Source organism: Drosophila gunungcola, assembly GCF_025200985.1.
Source record: "Drosophila gunungcola strain Sukarami chromosome 2L unlocalized genomic scaffold, Dgunungcola_SK_2 000007F, whole genome shotgun sequence".
NCBI classification, from domain to species: domain Eukaryota; kingdom Metazoa; phylum Arthropoda; class Insecta; order Diptera; family Drosophilidae; genus Drosophila; species Drosophila gunungcola.
The window spans coordinates 3302928-3325948 of NW_026453162.1; the positions used below are offsets into that span (position 1 = coordinate 3302928).

Here is a 23021-nt window from a genome sequence, read left to right on the forward strand (position 1 = left end):
GTTTAATAGTAAATTTAAATAAATATTTTTTTGTAGCATCAATTTTTTTCAGACAATTTGGTTTTGAAATTTGAATATAAAATTTGTTACACTGTTTAAATATTTTTTCTCTAGGGGCCGGTGTTAATTTCGAGTGCCTTGAGTTCATCACAGCAGTGGAAATTAAAGAGACGATTCCCCTCCCCTTCATATGTATGTTTCAATTAATAATATAATTTAATTTATAAAATTTTAAATGTAAAATTTATAAAAAAATAAATAAAAGAAGAAAAAAAAAAAAAAAAAAACACAAATTTCGAATAGTTTTTGGGATCTGTAATTTTTACTGAAAAAAAACCGTTCTCAACAGTCCCATTTTCAAAACAAATTTACCGAAATCAAGAAGAAATTTTCTCAGATCAAGACTGCTTTGTAAGACTGAGTATTCTAGCTTTGAGAATAGTCTTCTTGGTTCTGAGAACGAATAGGTTTTTGAGTCCAAGCATAGGCGGTTTTTTTCTCGGTGTACCTGCATATGTTGGGTCGAGACGGATCAGACCACTATATGATCTAAAGGCAAAAAAAGTATAATTCGCTGCATTTCAATTTATACAAGTAAACTCAAGATACTAGTAGTATTATTACAGAAATACAGTTTTTATTTAATAAAGTCGGACAACGAAATCATCTAGCTGCCAATAGGAATGCTCGAAAGATTCAGCGGAAAATCGTCATAGCTTTATTGTTTGAAGACATAATAATTTTTTTGGAATGATGCAAGGCTATAATAAACTGCAGCTTGTCAAAGTTTTGCTGTTACAATTGGTTTCATCCATTGACCTGAGGTGTTCTCAAGACCTTTCGGCTACTCCACAGGTGGCCAACTGTTGCATGCATCTAGTGCTTCATTCATGAAACCATGTCCTTACAGGCGTCTGCGCGTTGGACTACGCACGTAAAATCCGAAGTCCGCTTTTTCACTCCCCCAGGCCAAGAAGCATTTCGGCTTTGCGCCAAAATGAACTCACAGTTGCCTCAGTACGATTTCGCACGTTCATTAGGACAGTCGTGTCCCGTTGGCCTGTTGGAATTCAAAAGTATTTTACAAAAATCAGTAAGAAATCAGGCGCATTGAAATCGTAGAGAACTAGAAATGACATCCAAAAAGTGTGCGGTGCTGGGGCTGTTGTTTTTCGTGGGCCTCTGCTGGGCCAGAGTGGAACCAAGGGAGGTACTCCTGGTCATCGCCTGCCCCCATCTTCCGCGCCAGGCCAGAGATGAGTGCTTCGCCTTGTCCGACAATGTGCGGGAACAGCATCGGCAACTGGATCTGGCGGAGATCTTCCCCGGGGACTATACCCTTAAGGTCCATGTGATGCACGAACTCTTCAACTACTGGACCCTGCTGGACGCACTCCCACATCTGCAAGGCCAGACACGTCTGCTGGGTGCGCGCACGGAATGGATTATATGGTGTCAGCACAACACGCGTGTGGCCTCGCTGCGCGGCCTGCTCGAGCAGCTGCGTCGCCAGGACCCAGGGGAGGTGAGTTTTCCACCTGGAGCCGAGTCATGTGGCCTGTACGGACGTCCCTCCTTCAGCTCTCCTTCCACGGCCATGCGTTGTACGACTCGGAGGCCACCATCATACACCACTTCTCGAATTACAAGGATCCGCAATGGTTCCCATACCCCATGCTGAGCGCTGGAGTTGTATTTACGGGAGTTCTGTTGCGAAGGTAAGCCACTTTAAAAATGTTTTGAAAACCATTCGTGAATAATAAAGCTACTAATGTTCGAATGAAGAAAGTTTCAAGTTTTTTAACATAATTGCTTATCACGTCAAAAATAATAGCTCGATTAAATTTCAAATTTCAAATTGAGAAAATTAACATATTTGACGACGTTACCCATGAGCTAAGTTCAAAATTTCAAACGATCGATGCAGTAGTTTTGTTTTGAGATGGGCACCGACTTTCAAAACGTGATTTGAGCGAAAAACTCTAAGTTTTGAACATTATTGGTACAAACATAGCTTACCTTTGTCAATTTTATGCCGATTAACTTGAAAAAAACCCTGTTTGCTGTTGGCTATGGATTTTTGGTGTCTATTAAAATTGCGATCATTTACACTCAGAAAACTAGATTCTTTGACTAATTTTATGAAAAAATGCCTTAATTTTGGGAGTAATTGCCTTAAATTTGAGCCTTCCATACAAAATTAAGGAAAACATGACCTAAAACGACACCAAGGCCATTATGGCATTGAACTTAGTTTTAGGTCATATTTTTACAAATGTTGTATGAAAAGCACAAATTAAGGCAATTATTCCTAAAATAAGGCCATGTTTTCTTTAATTCAAGGAATATAGTTTTTGTTTTTTTTATAAATTAATGTTTTTTTTTTAACTTTTGACGATGTAGTTGCAGAGATGAAATAAAACAAAAAAATATAAATTTTTCTTGTGTCGATTATTTTACTGATATTGGCGTCGCGGGCACTAAAAAATGTAATACTTAAAAGTTGATTAATCTTAAACCACTTGACATAATTCAGTGGATTAATTTTTTGTTTTGTTCGTTTTTTCATATACTTAAATGTGTATTAAAATGAATTGAATCCGTTTTCAACTTTTTTCTCTAAAAATTATGCAAAAATTTTAAATTATTTTCGACTTTGGTTTGGATTACCTATATCTTATTGTAACCCAATCAATTTTATATTTATTTATTTTAAGATGGTTGAAAAGCCCAATCTTTTAAAAGCTAATATGCTTTGTTTTAGCTCCGTAGCTATACAGGGAAAGAAATTCCAGATTTTTGTGAAAAAATTTGTTTTTTGGCTAAGTGTGCAATAGTATAATGCAATGGTGTATTAAGAGGTAATTCCAGTTATATGGGCTACTTAATTAAGAAAGGTCGCCAAACATCGGATTCTTGTATTCATAGCTATACCGATAAACCCTTAGGTGCTGGAACATAAGTTTGTATGGGATTTTTACTTTCGATTACAAAAATGACACTTCAAATTAGTTTTGAAGGTTCCGTTTTTTTTAAACTCAATTTAGGTTTTAATTTAATTTCATAATAATATAAATATAATTAAGTTAATTTTTTAACTTTCCCTTACTCATTATAGAGTTAATTTGTATCTATATAAAAAAAGAAAGGAAACAACCTTCGGCAAGCCATATATCGTTTTCCGATTTTAGTAAAATTAAAAGCGTAATTCTGACCTAATAGGTCAGAAATAATTTAAAAAAAAAATTACAAAATAGAAAAGTAAAAAGAATAAAAAAAAAAAGCAGAAGATTTATAATTTTTTTGTATTTGTTTTTCCGTCTGTTCCTATGGGAGCTATATGTATAGTCAGTTTTATGCAGATAGCTTTAAAACTGAGAGACTAGTTTGCCTAGAAACGGACGGACAGACGGACATGGCTAGATCGAATCTCCTAGTCATGCTGATCAAGAATACCTATATATACTTTATAGGGTAAAAGATGTCTCCTTTGTGAATGAAATTCTAATACTCTCTGCAAGGGTATAAAGATACTAAAGCTCGACAAAGTTCATGAAAGCTAAATTGAATTTAACCTTAAACAAGAAGGAACGCTTTAGTTTAGAGCACCGACTATCTGTCCCGTATCTAACGAATAGTAGAAAATAATTAAGTTTGGTTTTCAAACGCTGATCATAAATTACGAATTTAAATTTAGCTGTGATTATGAAAGTTAAAAAAGGCTAACTTTTTTTGAATATTTTTAAAGTTTAGACTTTCAAAAGAATGATCCCAAAAGTATATTTTGAAATTCAAATTAATTTCGGAGACACAGCCAATTTTGTGCCGTGGCGGCCGAGCCATTAAATATATTTCCTAACCCTTTAACGCGTTTTTCTCGAAACTTCATTTTATGAGGTGGTTGACATGATATTTCAGATTCTACTTAAGCAATTCCTTTTCAATTTAGATTTTATCTTGTTTATACAACTCTCTATCGCGTCTGCCTCAAACTTTAAAACATTTGGATTGTAAGTATTTTAATACTTTTAAAATATTCGAAAGAGTCGAACAAAATTGAGTAAAAAACATTTTTTGTTGACGTCAAGTTGACGCCATTTTGTTATTTTTATTTGTTGTTTCTTAAAGTGGTAAAGTGGTCATCCCTAATGCGGCATCTTTACTAATGAAGAATTTGTTTGATTTTTCCGGTTTTTACGAGGGTTAAAATCGTGTCAACTACGATGCACCGTTTTTTTTGAAGATCCCAATCCGCAGGCTTATATCTCGGCGAATTTTTTTTTTTGTCTTTTTATTTTTTTTTATATTCTCAAAATGTCAAAAAAAAAAAACAGACAAAAAATTGTGTATTATTTCATTTCATTTTTTTGTATCTTAATTGAAAAAATTCGAATTCCACAAACAAATGAAAACAAATAGCAATTCTCGTAATTTAGAAATATATTCCATACCTTTTTATTAGAACCGCACACAAAATAATGAATCCCTCGTTTTCAGGCTGGCAGAAGTTGTGGCGTCTAATACCCAAAACATCACCCTTCGCAGCGACTTCTCCATCGACGCTTCTCATGAGCTGGCGCGCTTTATTTATGACAACGTATCGCCCGACCCGCATGCCGGCACACCGGTGTCCGCGAGAATAATTCTAAAAAGTGCCAGCTACATTTGCCCCACCTTCGCATCCATGCGAGCTCCAGAGATCCCCAACAGAGGCCCCCGTTGCATGCTGCATGCAAAGCCGGAGGAGCCGTCTGCTGGCCTTACAGCCACTTCAAGGCACCTGAAAGAGCGTTGTGTAGGTTTATTTTGGCCTTGTCGCTGTGAAATAATATATCACCTAAAAGGGATTTTGATTAAGATGAGGTGTTTGTAAAAAGGTCGATTCCCCCATTTTTATAAGAAACACGGTTTCTTACTCTTGAAAGGCTCGATAAACATTTTTACATTACCTAGGTAATGACTTTTATTTATTTTAAAAATTTGCTATGTGGGTATTTATACCCTTGCAGAGGGTATTATAATTTCAGTCAGAAGTTTGCAACGCAGTGAAGGAGACGTTTCCGACCATATAAAGTATATATATTCTTGATCAGCATCACTAGGAGAGTCGATCTGTCCGTCCGTTTATATCTGCACAAAACACTCACAAAAGTTGTCTTTCAAAAGAATTGAAAACATTTTAATTCTGCTGTTTTTTATTTTATATTTTAGTTCTTCAACATATAGTAATGGTTAAATATTTCAGAATTACGGTTTAAATTTCATCAAAATCGGACGACTATAACATAAAGCTCCCATGATAACAACAAGAATATTAAAAAAAAAATTTTTTTTTTAATGTAACTTTTTTTTTTTTAATTTTTATAAAATTCTTTTTGACTTAATTAATTAATATTTTGACAGTTCAGAATTACGCTTTTAATTTTATTAAAATAGGAAAACGATATCATATAGCTGCCAAAGGAACTATCGAATAATTAAGCTGCAACTCATCATAGCTTCAATGTTTTTAACATGTACGCAATTTAAATATTTTCAATAATATTTATGCTAATAACAAGAAAGGAAGCAAACTTCGACAAGCCGAAGTTTATATACCCTTGCAGCTATTGCAAGAATTAAATATTTTTGAAAACATTAAAATTATGATTTACTTGCGTATTTGTCTAAAAACATTGAAGCTATGATGATCTGCAGCTCAATTATTATACAGTTATTTTATATATTTTTATTATTTCTATGGGAGCTATAAGATATAGTCGTATAATTCTAATTCTAAAATATTTAACCATTACTATATGTCGAAGAACTAAAAGAAAAAGATAAAAACAGCAAAAGTTATATTTTTTTTGTATTTATTTGCGATTGTTCCTATGGGAGCTATATGATATGGTGGTCCGATTTTAATGAAATTTAAACCGTAGTTATTTAACCATTACTATATGTTGAAGAACTAAAAAAAAATTAAGATGTTATAAGCTATAATTCTTTTTTATTTATTTTTTCGATTGTTCCTATGGGAGCTATATGCTATAGTCGTCCGATCCGGCTCGTTCCGACTTATATACTACCTGCAATAGAAAGACAACTTTTGGGAAAGTTTCATGCAGATAGCTTTAAAGCTGAGAGACTAGTTTGCGTAGAAACGGACGGACAGACGTCCGGACATGGCTAGATCGACTCTCCTAGTGATGCTGATCAAGAATATATATATACTTTATAGGGTCGGAGATGTCTCCTTCACTGCGTTGCAAACTTCTGACTGAAATTATAGTACCCTCTGCAAGGGTATAAAAAAGCTTTAAAGTCTTAATCAGATTGGTGCATAAATTTTCTATAAGTGTAATCAAAGTTAAGCTGAGTGCCTATTTTAAAGCCCACAAGACTACAAAATTCAAGACTCATTTGATTTCACATGCCAATGGAGCACCCCGAGCAATTAGCATTTGAAACCTCCATAACCATAAATTGTCTATCGGCTCCGTCTCCATATCTGCTTTTCCGGACACTCCCACCCGGACGAACAGGTGTACACGACCGGATCGCACATATATTTCGCAATCAAAACCTGTGCGAAATTCCACAAGGAACGCATAACAATCATCGAACGCACCTGGGCAGCAGACGCCCAGAACAGGAGGTACTACAGCGATGTGGCAGGTGAGCACCCCGATGACAATGAGCGGGCCATTCAACCAGATGCGTAGGGTGGTGCCGGGCTCAGCGCATTACCAAAAACACGACGAGGTGGAGTGACAGGAAAACTAAACACATGTGCACACATGCATGGGCAAACATCGGATTCCTGCCCGTGTGGCAAAGAGTTGTCACCCCGCTCCCCAGTACCACCCTGCGAAGACTAGTCCGACTTATTGAATATTCATTGATTTGACTTGGCGCCTACCCACTCCCTTCGAAAACCTCCACAGACGGCGGCATACCGACCATCAGCACTGGGATACCGAACGTCCAGAGTGGTCATTGTGCCAAGACAATGGCTATCTTACAGTTATCCCTCAAGGATATCGGTCAACAAATGGACATTCGCTGGCTCATGCTCGTTGACGACGATACGCTACTTAGGTGAGTGCGAGTGGGTTTTCCTGAATTAGATTAGATTAACCAAGGCTGTATTGCTTTGGCTATAGGCTAGTGCGAGACAGGTTAATGATCTCCTTATTTGGTTTAAGCAAGTGCGGTTTTAAAATCAACTTTGGACGTTTCTAAAGGCAAACCAAAATTTCGTATACGGAACAAGAATGTTTTTAAAACTGGATATTTTGTTTTACAATTCCAAACATGCAACCAGGGACGAAAACCAAATCAAATATCGAAACAAGCTGCTGTTGCATTACCGTATTGTACCGTCATAAATAAAATAACATTTAACATTAACATATTTTTATTTTAGAACAATGATTAGAGCGAATTAGATTTTTGCACGTTAAGTGTGTGAAGTTTTTAGAAGCTTCGAGTTTATTTACTTGTACATATATACTTGTGTAAAGTTTCTTGCAGATAGCTTTCAAACTGAGGGACTATAAAGTATATATGTATAGCCGAGTCGATCTAGCCATGTCCGTCTGTCCGTCCGTGTGAACGCCAGAGATGAGGAGATTAGTCTGTCATGTCAATTTGAGCCATTGTAGAGGTTAGTTATTGGACCGTGTATGTATATAGTCTAACACAAAATAGTCAACCATCGTTTGAATTCGATAAGAGAAATAATACTAATAAATATTGAGGCCCATTGGCACTAATGTTATTTTGACCGAAACTGTAACTGCGCTTCTATTGTTTTGACCCCAACTGCAAGGGTATATAAGCCTCGTCTGGCCAGAGCCAGCTTCTTTTCTCGTTTTCATTTGTATTTTCCGCCTGAAATGCTTGGCGGCGCATTCAATTAAAAATATTTATATTGATATATCCGACGCATCGGGCTCTTGCAATGTCCGCCTCTGATCCCTGTCCACTTTCCATTTGTCCATTTGTCCATTCGACCACCCACCACCCACCACCAACCATCCGCACAGTGTACCCCGAGTGAGCGCCCTGCTGAGCTGCCACAACCACTCGGACCTCGTGTATCTGGGCCAGCGGTATGGCTACCGACTGCGCGCCCCGGATGGCTTCAACTACCACACGGGAGGGGCCGGCATCCTGCTCAGCCTGCCCCTGGTTCGGCTCATCGTGGAGCGCTGCAGTTGTCCTAGTGCGGGCGCCCCCGACGACATGATCCTGGGCTACTGCCTCCAGGCGCTGGGCGTGGCGGCGGTGCCGGCTGCTGGGATGCACCAGGCCCGTCCGCAGGACTACGCCGAGGAGCTGCTGCAGCTGCAGCCGCCCGTGTCGTTCCACAAGTTCTGGAACTCCGACCCGGAGTACACTTACCGGCGCTATCTGGGCGGCAGCCTGGCCAACGGGAGTGCCCCGCTGGCGGCGCACAAGGATCAGGCCACCGCTGCTCCACTGCACCTGCTGGGGCTGCAGCCCTGCCCCGATGGCGTCGGACTTCTGCAGGAAGCGGGGATTGAATCGTCTGGCAAGCATTTGGATCTTTAACTCGCCCAGGTGAGTGAATGTGAATGAGTAACGAAACACAAAAAGGCTCTGCCTGAGACACTCAAACTGAAATGGGGCGGAATGGGCGCGGAAACCCAAAAACCAATCTACAGGCTGCCATCAGCCGGCTGACAAGCACACTAGTTCTCATTTCTAAAGACCAAAAAATAAAAACCAGCGACACCGGCTTTCGGGTGGGGTTTTTCCGTCTGTGTTGCGGCTTTCGTGTCAGTTTAATTAGTGAAAATGCTCAAATGCGGCAATGATTTTCCTTGGCTGTGGTTGGGCTGGGAACAATTTCTGTGCCTGGCAGCGGGAGAGTCATTTGCTGCATTTTCAACAAACACAGAGTTGAGGCGGTCCTAGACAGCTTGGAAACTTTCACTTAAAAGCGGGTTTAGCCAGTGACATTAGGCCCGATTGAGATTAGCAAAGGACTCTTATTGAGGTCGCTAGCGCTTGTAATCTCTATTTTAAAAGGACTCACACAAGTCAATAGTGTCTATTTGATTGATATTTTAATATGTAATTTATATATTAATTAATTTATATAATTTATAATTGCGGAAAGAGCTATGGGGTTGGTTGAATAAATTGAACAGCAGCATTTAATTGATTCAGTCCAGGAGCAGTATAGCTATTTGATCTTCGTCTGCCGAATTGGGAACCGACTACCCATTTGCACCATAGACATCAAGTTTATTTCATATTTTATGTCATATTTTTAGATAAACTGCAAATGGTGAACTCTCTTCACTCCTCGCTGTTTTTTTAGGATTCGTTCTTTTCGATGGTCGATTGGCAGAAAACCGCATCCTTAGGGGCTGCCCATATGTTACGTAATCCCCCCTGGTAATCAATCAATACTTAGGGCATAATTATAATTTTCGATTAGAAAAATAAAACTCAAAAATAATGATTATTAAAGATTTTTTTTTTACTCAATTAATTTTTGAATTGTATTTTGATCAGTTCAGGAAAAAAATTTAAAATTCCTTGAGGATAGCTTCAGAATCACTGTACAAGGATATCAAGAAAATGTTTTGAAAAATTCAACACTGTCGCCAGAACTTACGATTGAGCGGAAAAATGTGAGTCATTAAATACCTTTTTTTTCAGTGCAGAGAAAAAAAAAATAAAAGTCTTCAAAGGTAACTTTTGAATCACTGAACAAGGATATGAACACATTCACATTTTCGCGAAAAATATAAATCAGAACATACGATTGAGTTTTATTTTGAGTAAAAAAATAAAAATCTGCAATAATCATTATTTTGTGAAACTAAAAAAAGACCACTTCTCGACGTTTTTATTTTTAAAATTCTTGTAATGACCTTGTAAATTATATTTCGAAGACCTGTGCCAAATGTTGTTGCGATCGGTTGAGTAGTTTGAGAGAAAACTTGACAACCGACTTTAAAAACACAGTTTTGAGTAAATCGTCAAGTGACAATGAAAGTGAAAAGATTGTAAAGAAAATGGATTTTTTTAGACCGTGAAACCCATGTATGCTTAAATTTTTCGTCACAAAATTTTAATTCAGAAATTGTTTCTGTTGAAGGTGCTATTGTCACCATTTGTTTGTGTTTTAACTAATATTAAAGTATACCGATAACATAACCTGGATTTGTTCCCATTCCATTTGGCTATTAAAAAAAAAAAACAAAAAGAATATTGTTCTGACCCCTGACCACAAAAACATTTTTTCCATTTACTTAAAAACCCTATTATAATAAACACCCTAGCACACTACTTGTACAAAATGTTATTTGCAAAGATCTAAAATGGGTTGATTTTTTATTGCTAAATAACTCCCGAACGCGAATTTTTAGAGAAGTTAGGTGATCAAAAAAGTCGATATGTCGATATGCACTACGTGCAATAGGACAATAGGAACAATTGGAACAACAGGGGGGAAAAAATGATAAATATTAGTTCTTTAAAATATATAGGTATGCTTTATTATTTTAGAATAACGGTTTCAATTGACTTAACGACGACTTTAATATAGCTCCCACGGAAACAATCTGAATACTAATAAATACTAAATAAAATATATTTTAGCTTTTAAATTAATTTTTATTTTATTTTGATTAAAATGGGAAAGCGATATCATGTAACTCATCAAAGCTTCAATGTTTTTAAGTATATAATTTATGATTTAGATGATTTAAAGAATATTTAATTTTTACAAAAGCTGCGAGGGTATATAAACTTCGGATAGCCGAAGTTAACATTCTTTCTTGTTTTAATTTGCTCTGTTTGAGCTCCAGATTTGAAGGTCTTTCCGTGTGGAGTTACGACGCACTGATAACAAGATGTGTTCTCACAAAAGAACAAAATTTCAGCTATGCGCAAACGCAAAATTCCTTTACCTTGGTTTTTTAGTTCTTAGCTTAGTTCCTGTTTTTTAATAGGCTTTTCCACGCAAACATTTTCCTGCGATGACACTTGCATAATCCACGGATCAATATCCGACCCACGAGCACAAATCTTGCATGCATTTGCATTTGATTTCACTTTGCGACACTTTAAATCACTTCGAAACCCAAAGTACCTGCTTTACTTAACATTTATTCGCACCTTGGTGTCTCTCAAACCTCATTAAATGTAAATTTAAAGCAATTCAAGGAACGAAATCGTTAATGCCTTACATCCAGAGCACCATCAGTTAACGCTTGACTGCATTTTTCGAATGGTTAGCTTAGCACTTGGGCGTTAGCCACCTTTTCTGCCCCGCTTTTCCCCGATTCCTGTCCCAAATCGAGTATTTTTGAGATAAATAAAGAGGTCAATTAGGGCGAGCTTACAAAATGAAGTTTTGTTCAAGCGTCTGGCCGTCCAACCATGATTCCCTGGCCACAGCCTTATCACCACTATTTAATGCACAATCTGCATCTATTATTCAAATACTAATCAAAGTTTTCGCAGGTTTCCAATGTGGGTGGCTGCAGACATTTCCAGGATATGTGAAAACAATGTGTCACTTTGTTAGAACAGTCCCTTGACAGCCGTAATGGATCCAATCAGTGGACGCTGAATTATTTAGCGAGTGAGTGAAAGTTGTTGTCAACTGCAATTGACCGAAATATATTTTCAAAGGCGTTCACATTATTGAATAAGAAAGAGACTAATACATTCAAGAATTAGCAATAAATGTCAGATTTAGTTTAAAAAAGCTAATGGTATTGATGTCTATCATAGAAATTAAATATAATAACAACAAACATGTTTTGCAATTATGGTCCCATTAGTGGATGTATTGAATACTAACGATTGGAAGTAGCCACAATTGACAATACCATAATGCCATGATATTTTATATACTTTGAATAAAAATTCCGCAAATCAGATTCTGGTTTTGAAATCTGATGTACCTACAAATTACGTATTTAGGGGAGTTGCATCTAAAAACCAGCTGTGTGTGTTGATTTTTTACTTCTTCCGGAAAAATGAATGCAATGTAATTCTGTTAATTTGTTCTTGAGTCTGGTCGACCCGTCCTCGTGTTTCCTGTCCCCTTAAAGCAGCTTATCTTGCCCACTGCAGGAGGAGCAGCCGTGCACGAGGTCCTGTCGCCGTGTCGTCTACGTGCATGCTCCTCGCCGTGCGTCCTAATTAGTTGCGGATTTTTCAATGAATACCAAGCCGAACCCCAACACCCAAGCTGAAGTCAACTGCAGCAGCCGCATGGCCGTGGTGCGACAAGTTGAATTTAAAACAAAATTTAATTAACAACTTGCAGCTATATAAATGCCGCATGTGAATCAAGCAGTCGTAGTGCTCGTCGGCCACTTGTTCGGGGAAACCCACTTGCCTGGGTCCCACAAGGCTGAAAACTGAAAAGAAAACAGTTCCTTTGGTTTTGGCTCTTTTAGATGCGTTTCAGCTTAAAAACTTCGGATCACTGGGTCTCCAGTTCCAACGCGACTAAAAGCGTCACCAAAATTCTTTCTTTGCTCAAAATAAAATAATAATATTTATTAGATTTTTAATATGTTTTAAATAAAACAGCGTAAACCCTTTTTTTTGTATTAATTAATATTTTTAGTGACCTGGTTTTGATATTCTGGTGTGTTTTGGCTGGCTCAAGGTATGGTTATTTTTAGTGCCTATTTTTCCTTAATAAATTTTATATTCAAAAGACACTTTCTTCTCCTTTCTCCAATATATTTCAAACCCCGTCGGTGTCCTTCTTCAGGGCTGTGCAAAATATCAGCCTTGAGCCAGCCAAAATACACCTTTATTTTTAGCTATAAATCCAATTTAGGTATGACTCAGAGATTTCGTTTTTAGTTGATTTTCCAACTTATTTTTTTCTCTGGAGGTACATTTTGTTTTGTGCACATTTTGGTAGCTTATGAATTTAGAAAAAGTGTTTGCAAATGGCGCGCATTTTATCTTGAGTGAAAAGGGCATGTAGAATTTTCTTTTGCATAAAATTACAGTTTGTCCTGTTGGGGACGCCCACAGATAGACACTAGCAGAGATTACATGGACACATGGGTGTTGCTTGTGGCTGTTTGGAAGTAGATTGTGCTGAACAATGTCACATCACGGAGAGTCCAACTTGGGTAAGCTCTTTTAATCTGACTTGCAACATCAAGAAGTTAAACCATAAGAAAATTTAAAAAAAACTGCCCTCGAGCTGACCAGGATAAAAGAGAAATCAAGTATGAAATTGTTTAAAAGATTTCTTTACACAATGTGAGTTAAATCTTTGGGGATTTGTGAACAGCTTGTCCCAGGGTCGAGCTCTGAGCCCAGCGGTGGACACTTGTGTGCAAAAAAATAGTTGCGCTCTTGAATTTTTTTATAATAACCTTTACCTTTTTTTGCAAGGACAAAAATTTAAGATTTTCAATTTTGTTCGAGGACGAATGGTTAAAGGTACTTTTGACAAAATGTTTTTAGCTGTCGAAAGGTTATAACTTCATAGCAGTATAACATTATTTAAAAACAACGTCTACAATTTGTTTTAAAAATAAAGTTACATTCTAAAAATTAGTTGTTAATTAATACAATTGGCTTGTATAAAATTGGAAGGCATCCGAATGATTGTTTAAGGAAGAATTAGGTTAGCAGGGTAGCTACCAATAAAACTTAGTCAAATTTTATTTTTGTGAAAAAACATTTTATTAAAATCTTTCCGAAATCTCAATGAGTCCAAAGGATTCGGGTCTGACTCGATCTAGACATGTTAGAAAGTCTGGCGAGCTAAAAAAGATTTCTACAAGGAATTTAACAAAACAGGAAATGAAGCTAGTTTCGGCAAGCTAAAGTTTATATAGGTACTAAAGTAAATTATCCCAGGTACGAAAATATGTGTTAGTCAGTATACCCATTATCCCAGTTCCTAGTCTTGTGAATATTTCAAATTTAAATAACCCGATTTATTTTATGGCAGCTTCATATATCCCATCCGACTTGTTCCCACTTAGGATATTTTAACCGAGATAGCTGTTAAACTGAGAGTCTAGTTTTCGTCAAAAAGGAGGGATTAGGAATGTGTGTAGTTTCTTTGGTTGAAATTCGATTTAAAAATATATATTATATACATACATACAAATTTCAGCGGAATTACGAGAAATGAGATTTCCGAGTCACCCTCAATGGGGTCCAAAATATTTTCTTTCTTCCTCTGCAGGGGTATACAAATGCAGGACACCATTATTGCGCAAACAGGTGTATTTGTCAACTTCTAGTGTTAGTATCGTTTGCGACCAACTTCGGCGCCCAGTTCCCAGTTGACTTTAGACAATTGTTTAAGTTTGTCTTAGAATTTTGAATTTCTGCACTTGCAAAACTTGAAAGTATCGTGAAGAAGGAGGAGGTTGAGTATGACTAAGATTTCGACACTTGCATGTATAATTTATAAGCTGTATGCAAAGTGCCAATCTTAAAGTTCTTTATCTCATACATGCCCTTAAAGCCTATACCATATAGGTATACAATTATATTGAAAATTTAGGAACTTAAAGGTCACCGCCTACTGCTATTACTTTCCAAACATCTTAAAGCACATGGGTCCTTTGTGGCAACAAGTTACAATCACTTACACAATTTTTTTTTTAATTTTTCTTGCAAAACATAGCATAGACACTTGTAGGTAATTAAAACTATTTAAACAACCCAGAGGTACATATTAGAGCGTAGCAACAACAATTTGATGTTAAAATCAAATAGAATATCCCTTTACGATTATCGGACATTATCATGGTAGTCTACTAGGTCACCTCGCTGCTTTTTTTGTTTTGACTTGGTCCACACCCCAGTTCTCAGTTAACGTGCAATAAATTTTTGTCCATGTCTAAACTTAAGTTTAACTCGAGGAAAAAGCATTTTGTGTCTATCAGGGCGTCTAATCTGCAGTTCAGCCCATCTAACCGACTTACCACGTGCAATAAATTCACAGGGGCAACGTCTGCACTATTTTCCTCAGCCTCAGGACTTCTTTGTTCGGCACCATAAGAAGCAGGCCGGGATGGGGCAGAAGGGGAAGGGCAGGAGGGGAAGGGCAGGAGGGGAAGGGGTATCCCTTCCACTGCTAAGCTACGCGCCCGTACGTGATCTGATAGCGAATGAAAGGCAACCGCAGTCATGTGTGTGCGAAGTTTCGACCAAGTCGAGTTGCCACATTTGTTTGGCCTAAAGGACACGCACCTGCTTAGCCAACCCCCGCCCTCCCGAACTCAGCCCCCCGCCCATTGCAACCGCCCCTGGAGGAGCAGGGCGCTGCGCTAATTTACTTTAAATTGGTTTTTGACAATGGGGTTTCCACTTCCTGGTACGAATTATCAATGATAAATGACTTCGACATCATCTGATGCCCTTGTATTTTGTGACGAGACTGTGTAAGACTCAACCAGACGAAGCCTGAAATTGTTAATCACGTTCAAAAGTTTTTTCAAGACCAATAATTCTGGATTTATATGCCCTATACAAAGGGCTCAAAGTTTGCCCAAAAATTCCTTTCCGCCCAATAAGTCAATTTAATCGCTAATGGCATTAGGTCGGCAATGCCCGAAGTTAATAAATTGGTAAGCACACGTTAATGCAACAGAAATCGGCAATAGCCAATTGAACCGAACAATGTCGATACGAACTCGACGACAAATATTCTTCGGGCGTCTTGGGTTTTTTCTTGCTTTCCATAATTAATGAACAAAGTTTCAGAACCTTTTGTGCCAACTTTCGCAACTACCCACGCCAAAGCTTGAGTCCGAAAGTCTGAGAAAGTCTGGGGTCCAGGGTCTATTGTCGACACAATTGGCTGCTTATCGGCGCAACGCATCGGAGGGGCGTGGCATGTCAACGATACTAATAATAGGCAACCACAACCGAATGTTAAAAGCCCCATATTTTTACTTAATTTTGCCTTCGGACTTCTGTATTTCACCTTCCATGAAGAAATAATTAAGGTAAATAAGGTGAGAGAGAGTCGAATTCGGCCGATTAATCATGAAAACCGTTCGGCATGACTAGAAGCATTAAAGAAACGGCCCAAACACACCAACTTAAATATCCAGTTGGCTTTTTGGGTCACGTTTAAGTGCCAACCGTTTTGCATACCATTTTGGTATATTTGAACAACAACAAAAAATAAATCACGTTCGCCAGGTCGAAGCATGTATAACCTTGCATATAACATTTATATGTTACATTTTAAAATAGTATAAATTTTTAAGCATATATATTAGAAAAAAAATTATATCGAGTTTTCAAACCTTTTTTGTTCTTATAAAATAAAAATATATTTTTTTGAGTTCGTAAAAGACTAATCTCAAATTATAAGCCAATATATTAAAAACCACAAATTTATTTCGGTTTTCCTATTAATTTTTATATCATTTGGGAAAATGGATATATTAAAAACCATTTTATTTATTTTTCCGATTGGTAACAGACAAGTTTGTATAGCAATGGCACACAGACGGATGGCTAAATCAACTCGTCTAGTCAGGCTGATCAAGTATAAATATCTAAATAAGGCCTTAAATGTCTTTGGAATGAAATTAAGTGTAGGTATAGTAAGAAAAAATGTCGCTCAGCTTGGGAGTCGAGCCCATGCCTCCTCGGTTACCCAATGCTTCTCGTTCCAGACCATTTAATCCCCTAGGTAATATGTATTATATCTTGTTTTGAGAAAAATATTTGAAATTCTACTGACTCCTTACCAATCCTGAAAACACCAATCATTAACCTAACAGAAAATATGAATTAGCATTTATTTATTTATTAGGTGTCATATGAAATGGGAATATTGATCAGCGCGTAACAGCCGTTTGCTTTTTTTCGGTAGGGCAATTTGTTTACCTATACAGAGAAAATTAGATTTTTAAAATGTCGTTTTAAAAAGTCATTCTAAGCATCCAATTTTGAAAAAAAAATAGTAATAAACACCTTTATGTATACTATAAAGACATATTTTGAAAACAGCAATTGCTAATCAGCAGTTACGAGATTCTTTGTAAATGACTCATTTTATCCCGAATAATGCTGCCAAGCTTTAGAAATATAAATTGGTTGCACGTGACATCTTAAATGGACACAGCTTTTTCTATGGTTTCCTCCATTGAAATAACGTTTTGTAAACCTCAATGAAAACTGCCAAATACATTGGTTAAATCGTTTGGGATTGTATGTGGTTGGCGCACGAAATGCATGCCCAAATAAACGCACATAATTCAAACGTGAGACGAAAATCGGTCAAAAAGCTTTAACGCGCAATTGGCCACGCCCCCGAAAATAAAAAGGGACAGGTGACTTTGTTAAATCGAATCCCAAAATACAAAATAAAATTTTCCTTTAAATAGCAGAAAACTTCTAATGCGGAGTGTTAACAAACATATACTGCAATGGACACCCTTGTAATTTTAAGTATACTTCTCATTGCCAGTTCAAAATTATCATTATCTATTATTCAAAGCCTCGCGCCATCTAAGCGAACATTTTTAATGAATCCTCAACTTGTTTCATTTTTACATTAACGCAGGCATATCGCACTCAGACTTACATTTTGAAAAGAACATGGCAGCTTTTGCTACATAGGGTTTGGTTTTGTCGGAAAACTCACAGTGTGTGAGCAACGCGTTGCTTAATAAAAAAAAGTGTTGGTTTAAGAAAATTTCCATTTTCCGCTTTAGATATGATTAGCAGACAAAATGTTTTGTATACACATGGTCGCAGTTCGATAGGTTTATAAATGTTTAGCAGTTCATAATTAAGGATATACCAAAAACTCGGTAATAAAGCCCACTGTGCTTGCGCGGCTGCCGCAGTTTGTACCAATTAGTCAAGGATTTCGCATTAAGGAAACAAAAAAGGGAAAAAGGTGGCGGACGTGACACGCTTTTGAATTTAAATTACTGTAAACAAAAAGGTTATGCTCAAGAAAATGATGTTTTTATTATATCCAGCTTGAGTGGATCTTAGTTTTTATCGCCATTTAATAAATTATTTTCAAGGAAAAGCTAAGTGTCTAAAAAACTCCCATAAATCAGAACTTGAATGTCAGCTTGATCATCTAGTCACTCCACCTCAACGCGCTGACTTTGTTTCAATTGGTGTTTTTCAGTTTTTACATATTATAAAAGATGAAGTTATAATTATGAATCGGTTAGCTTATAACCTATTATCACAGAGCACCATCCATTTTCCAAAAATGTCCCTCCTATTCCTAGATGGAATAGCCTTTTTTTTAGAGGCCAAATCTGCACAGTGGTCGGTTCCATAGGACATAAATAAAAAAAATCGTAGTCAAAATTTTGATTTCAAATGTACCAATTTTTATTTATAAGTGCAAGGAGGGCTTTCCTTAAAAAATAGTTTAAGCTTATTAAAAACAAGTTTTTGTGCAATCAAAGTGCTTAATATTTAAAAATATATATACAACAAAAAATATTTTACAACAAAAAGTATATGTAGTATGTGTTGTGTTTTGTGTAAACCAATATTATATTTAGTACATAGTTATGAGCTTTCTTGGTTTGTCTTTTCTGTGTTTGGATAGAGTTTTAGTTGTGATGGCATTCTTCGGCACAAACAAATCTTTTTGTATAATATTCTTATGCATTTTAAGAATATAAGAATGTTTAATTCAAGTGCCGAAAGTTGCCGAACGGCTTGCAATTATACGAAAAGGTAACCTAACCTCAATTTTTAAAAAATGACGTGTGCTTCTGCTGTGTGTTGAAGTTTGTTGCCGTTTGTTGGTTTGTATTGTTGTTTGTTGTTATTGTTGTGTTATGTTTTGTGTTATGTTTTGTGTTTATATTCTTTCTTTAAAATAATAGCTTATTATTTCCTTGGGATTGCTAATTTTCACGATTGCGTTCTGTTCTGTGTCGTGTCAATGAAAGCCATATGATATAGTTGTCCGATTTCAATAATATTTAAACCGAAGCTCGGGAATATTAAACGATTACTAAATCTTAAAGAACTAAAAATTTTTTTCCCCGATTGTTCCTATGAAAGCTTTAGGATTTGGTTGTACGATCTGGCCAATTCTTGTCCTATATATTTATAATATTTTTTTAGATTTTTAGTACAAGTTTCAAAGCGATAGCCCCTCTAGAAGTATTTATTGCCGCGGATCCCATACAAGCCCAACCACTGTGCACTGGTACCAACATGAAAGTAATTTCCAAAATTATGCAAAAGAAGGAGGTTAAACATTGCTTGTTAAAAATTCCAATAGTTCGCTTCGTTTTGCTTTTCCTAGGTATTTTCCCCTTCTTTAAGCGAGTGCTAAGACAAAACTAGAAAGGAAGCAAGCTTTGGCATGCCGATGTTTATATGTATATGTACCCTTGCAGCTTTTGCTAAAATTAAATATTCTTTAAAACGACTATACTTCGATTTTTATGTGTTTAAAACGGTAAAGCTACGCCGATAGTCCGCTGAATTTTAGGATGACAGTTAAAAGACATTGTCCGTAATTAAATGAATCTAAAATAATTAACCATTACCAAATCGAAATAAATTAATGAACAAAGTTCATAGTACTGGCAATGGAATGACACTTTTGAAAAAGTAGTGTCCAGGTAGCTTCAAAACGTAGAAACGGTCGGACGGATGGGCTGTCGGGCGTACAGACGAACGGACTAAACTGGCTAGATCGACTCTTCTAATGATGCTGATAAAGAAGATACATACATACATACATACTTTAAAATGTTCCCTTTTCCTGTTACATACTTTTCAAGGAATACATTATACACTTTGCTCTACAAGTTACGTTCATACTTTTTCTAATTTTTTAATTAAAAACACAAACCAGATATCTTATAATTGTTAAAAGGTTTACAAGAAACATATGAAAATGATTTGCATTAAGATTTAAATAAATTTTAAATTAACGACAGCGACATTTTTAGTGAGAAAGACAAAAACAACATGCCGATTTCGGTCATTTCACTTGAAATAGGTCATTATTCCTAATATAGACTTTCCCATACATGTTATAAGGATATACCCAGAAAAAAAAGATCGGTAAAAATAAAGAACAGTTTTCTTGATTTACGAACGATCTGATCGCCTGTTTTTGCTTTCAATTTTGAAACGTTGGTTCACAAAAATCTAACTAAATCGTAAACACATCCCTTATCGTTCATAAAAATTCGCCTGTTAGCTTACAAAAATGGAACGCCATTCATAAAATCTTTCTAAAATGGTTAGCCTAGGGGGCAAGCGTCTTCGAACATCAAGCATTGGCTAGCTAGTTCAAATCCCGGTTAAAGGTATTCAAATTATTTGTTTTACCTTAATTCTTTTTTAAGTTGACTACAAAAGTATAGTTAATTTCATTTGGTTGCAAACATTTTCACTTTGTATTTTTATACGGGTTTGGTACACAGTTGAATGTGATGCGTCTACGAATCCAAAGGTCCTCGGTTCAAATCAAGGTTGGGTCTCGGCTTGGTGCGAAAAAAATAAGTTTGTATTCATTTGTCCTTTCAGTTTATCGTATTTCATTTCATTCAATCATTTCATTCTTATTTTAGAGATTGAAGTCAAATCAACGACAAAAAAGGGAAAAGGAAGTAAAATTTTGCAGGACACAATTTATTGAAAATGTTCAAGGCAGGATGATTACCCAGGCTGAAAAAAACATGTTTTTGCGATTTTTTCTGATTTCTGAGTGAATATAAGTATTCAAGTTTTTTACACAATAAATGCTTATATTTGAAGAGTATCTAGGATTTTTTTTATACTTATTATTTATCCCGTGGCGGCGGTCGGTCGGAGTCTCTTCAAAAAATGGCGTCTTGCATTGCGCAAAGCTTGGGCTCCCAGTAATATTATAAAAAACAGTTACATTGATTAATTTAATAAATTAGTTTATTGTGCGGATGAAGGAGATTAAATTGAAAAATATGCGATTTTGAATTTTTGGCGCTGTTTTAAATTCGGAGGTACCATTTGTACCCATTTGTATTTAATACAAATATAAAAAAAAATGTTAGAAATAAAAAATTTCTTTCATCCGCAAGTACTGTATAAAGGATGTGCGCAAAATTTCATTTAGATCGGACCATTACTTTTTGAGTTACGTAACGCACCGACTTGAAAAACGTAGTTATGAGAAAAACGCGTCTAAAGTTTTGTACATACCGCGTGATTACGAGATAATCGGTATCTCAACGAGTTTTAGTCGGATCGACAAGAGATTTTCACAGGATATTCCTTAAATGTTGTTCTTTTATATAAAAAGTTATCACAAAAGCATTTTTTTTGAAGTTGCAAATCGATTTTTTAAACTGATTTTTTAAATGTATAAAAAAAATTTTATTCCAATCTAACGCACGTTTAAATAAACTTTTCATTAAAGTGGACAAAATCACATTCTTTTCTGTGTGTTTTTGGTTATTAAAATTTATTTAAGTAAACTGGAAAAAAAGGTTTGATTGAGGAGAGAAAATGGTTATAACGGAGTTAATTCGAAGTTACAAATGAAAATTTGTTTATTAAATTAAATGCGTTCGTTACACAGCAATTGCAGTCTTAATTACACTTGAGGATAGCTTCACAACACCAAACCGCATTCGAATTGCATTATTCAATCAGCTCCTTGCTCCCTTGGCAATTGAGGTGGGCGGAAACGGTGGAGTGATCTATTTACTAATACATTGTCAACTGGCATTGCAATTAAGGCCAGTTTGTTAAGCCATTTTTGTACCAGTCAGAAGTTTGCAACGCAGTGAAGGCGGCATTTCCTACCCTATAAAGCATATATTCTTGATTAGAATCACTAGGAATGGCAGTCTATTCGTCTCTACACAAACTAGTCTGTCAGTTTTAAAGCTAACTGCATGAAACTTTCCCGAAAGTTGTTTTCTTGTTGCAGGCATATAATTCAAAACTCCATATGATTTAAATTTTATTTAAATCGGACGACTATATCATATAGCTCCCATGAAAACAATCGGAAAATTAAAACAAGAAACATTTTATATAAGCTTCGTCTTAACGAGTGCCTTTCACAATACACCTGGCGTAATCATAATTTGGCACAAAGAAACATTACGCCACGGGCGGGCGTGGCTTAAAACAATTTAAATTAAGTTTCCAATTAATTAGCATCTATTCGCAGAGCACAGGAGCCCCGGCAGCAAACAGGCCAGCAAACTTCCGCTTTCGGCATGCGGCCGTTAAATAAGCGCTGCCTGCGGTCATGGGATATGTACGTGGGCAGTGGGAAGTGGGCAGTGGCCCCGGATGCAGTTGTGGTGTGCAGTTTTTGTTTTCGGACCATTTGACGGGTTCGTTCGCTCACACACCCGAAAGAAGAGAGATTGAGCCGGACACATAGCGCAAAACAAAATCGGACAAATGCTAAATTACGTGCAAAGCTTACAAAAACTTTTGGATTCTGCCCCTGGCTTTTTCTACAACTAAAGTTGCTTAATTATTTGCTGTACGCCTTCGTATTGGGAATTACAGTCGGAATAAGATGAAACAATTGCTGAAGATTTCAACATTTAACAAATAATTTTGTCGGCTTCGCAACCACTTCCTTATTTGTTTTGTATCATTAAACGATTGTTAAAACCTGGAAATAAATAGATTACAATCTTATACTTAAGAACTAACAAATAATTATGATATGACTTTTCTAAATGTTTCTTTCTTGTTATAGAAAATATCAGCAGATAATTCAAATTTTCTTAAGCTTGTAGTAGTGATGTTTATTCTTTTCGGTCTGTGAACTATTCACATAAGGTTGTGTATAAGGTTGTGGTATTAAGTTTGCTAATATTATTAAGAGTCAGCAAAAATTAAATGTTCCGGTCCCGACAGTGCTGCCCATCAAAAAATGTATACCTTTTATCCATGTTTTCCACCATTTATGGTACTCTGTTTATTTAAGCGTTAAATATCTGGCAACGCCGTGGACAGCCCAAACACATATGCAAGCTCAGAAAACTGAAGAGAAGGTGTCACCAGATCAACAATTT

The 23021-nt window shown here is 36.3% G+C and overlaps 1 protein-coding gene across 5 annotated transcripts; it reads left to right on the plus strand.

The window, feature by feature from the left end:
• Positions 1–732: 732 nt before the first annotated feature.
• Positions 733–22642, plus strand: LOC128253141 (beta-1,3-glucosyltransferase). 5 transcript variants are annotated; one of them, XM_052981329.1, is made up of 7 exons: positions 733–1525; positions 1582–1718; positions 4498–4795; positions 6528–6660; positions 6930–7083; positions 8034–8571; positions 22144–22284. In XM_052981329.1, the coding sequence occupies exons 1-6, from the start codon at positions 1133–1135 to the stop codon at positions 8560–8562; spliced, it is 1644 nt and encodes a 547-aa protein (XP_052837289.1). In that variant the 5' UTR covers positions 733–1132; the 3' UTR covers positions 8563–8571; positions 22144–22284. The 5 variants fall into 5 exon arrangements, with proteins under 5 accessions (XP_052837289.1, XP_052837290.1, XP_052837291.1 ...); XM_052981330.1 differs by having other exon boundaries at positions 22157–22263; XM_052981331.1 differs by lacking the exon at positions 22144–22284 and adding an exon at positions 11494–11595.
• The last annotated feature ends 379 nt before the right edge of the window (positions 22643–23021 follow it).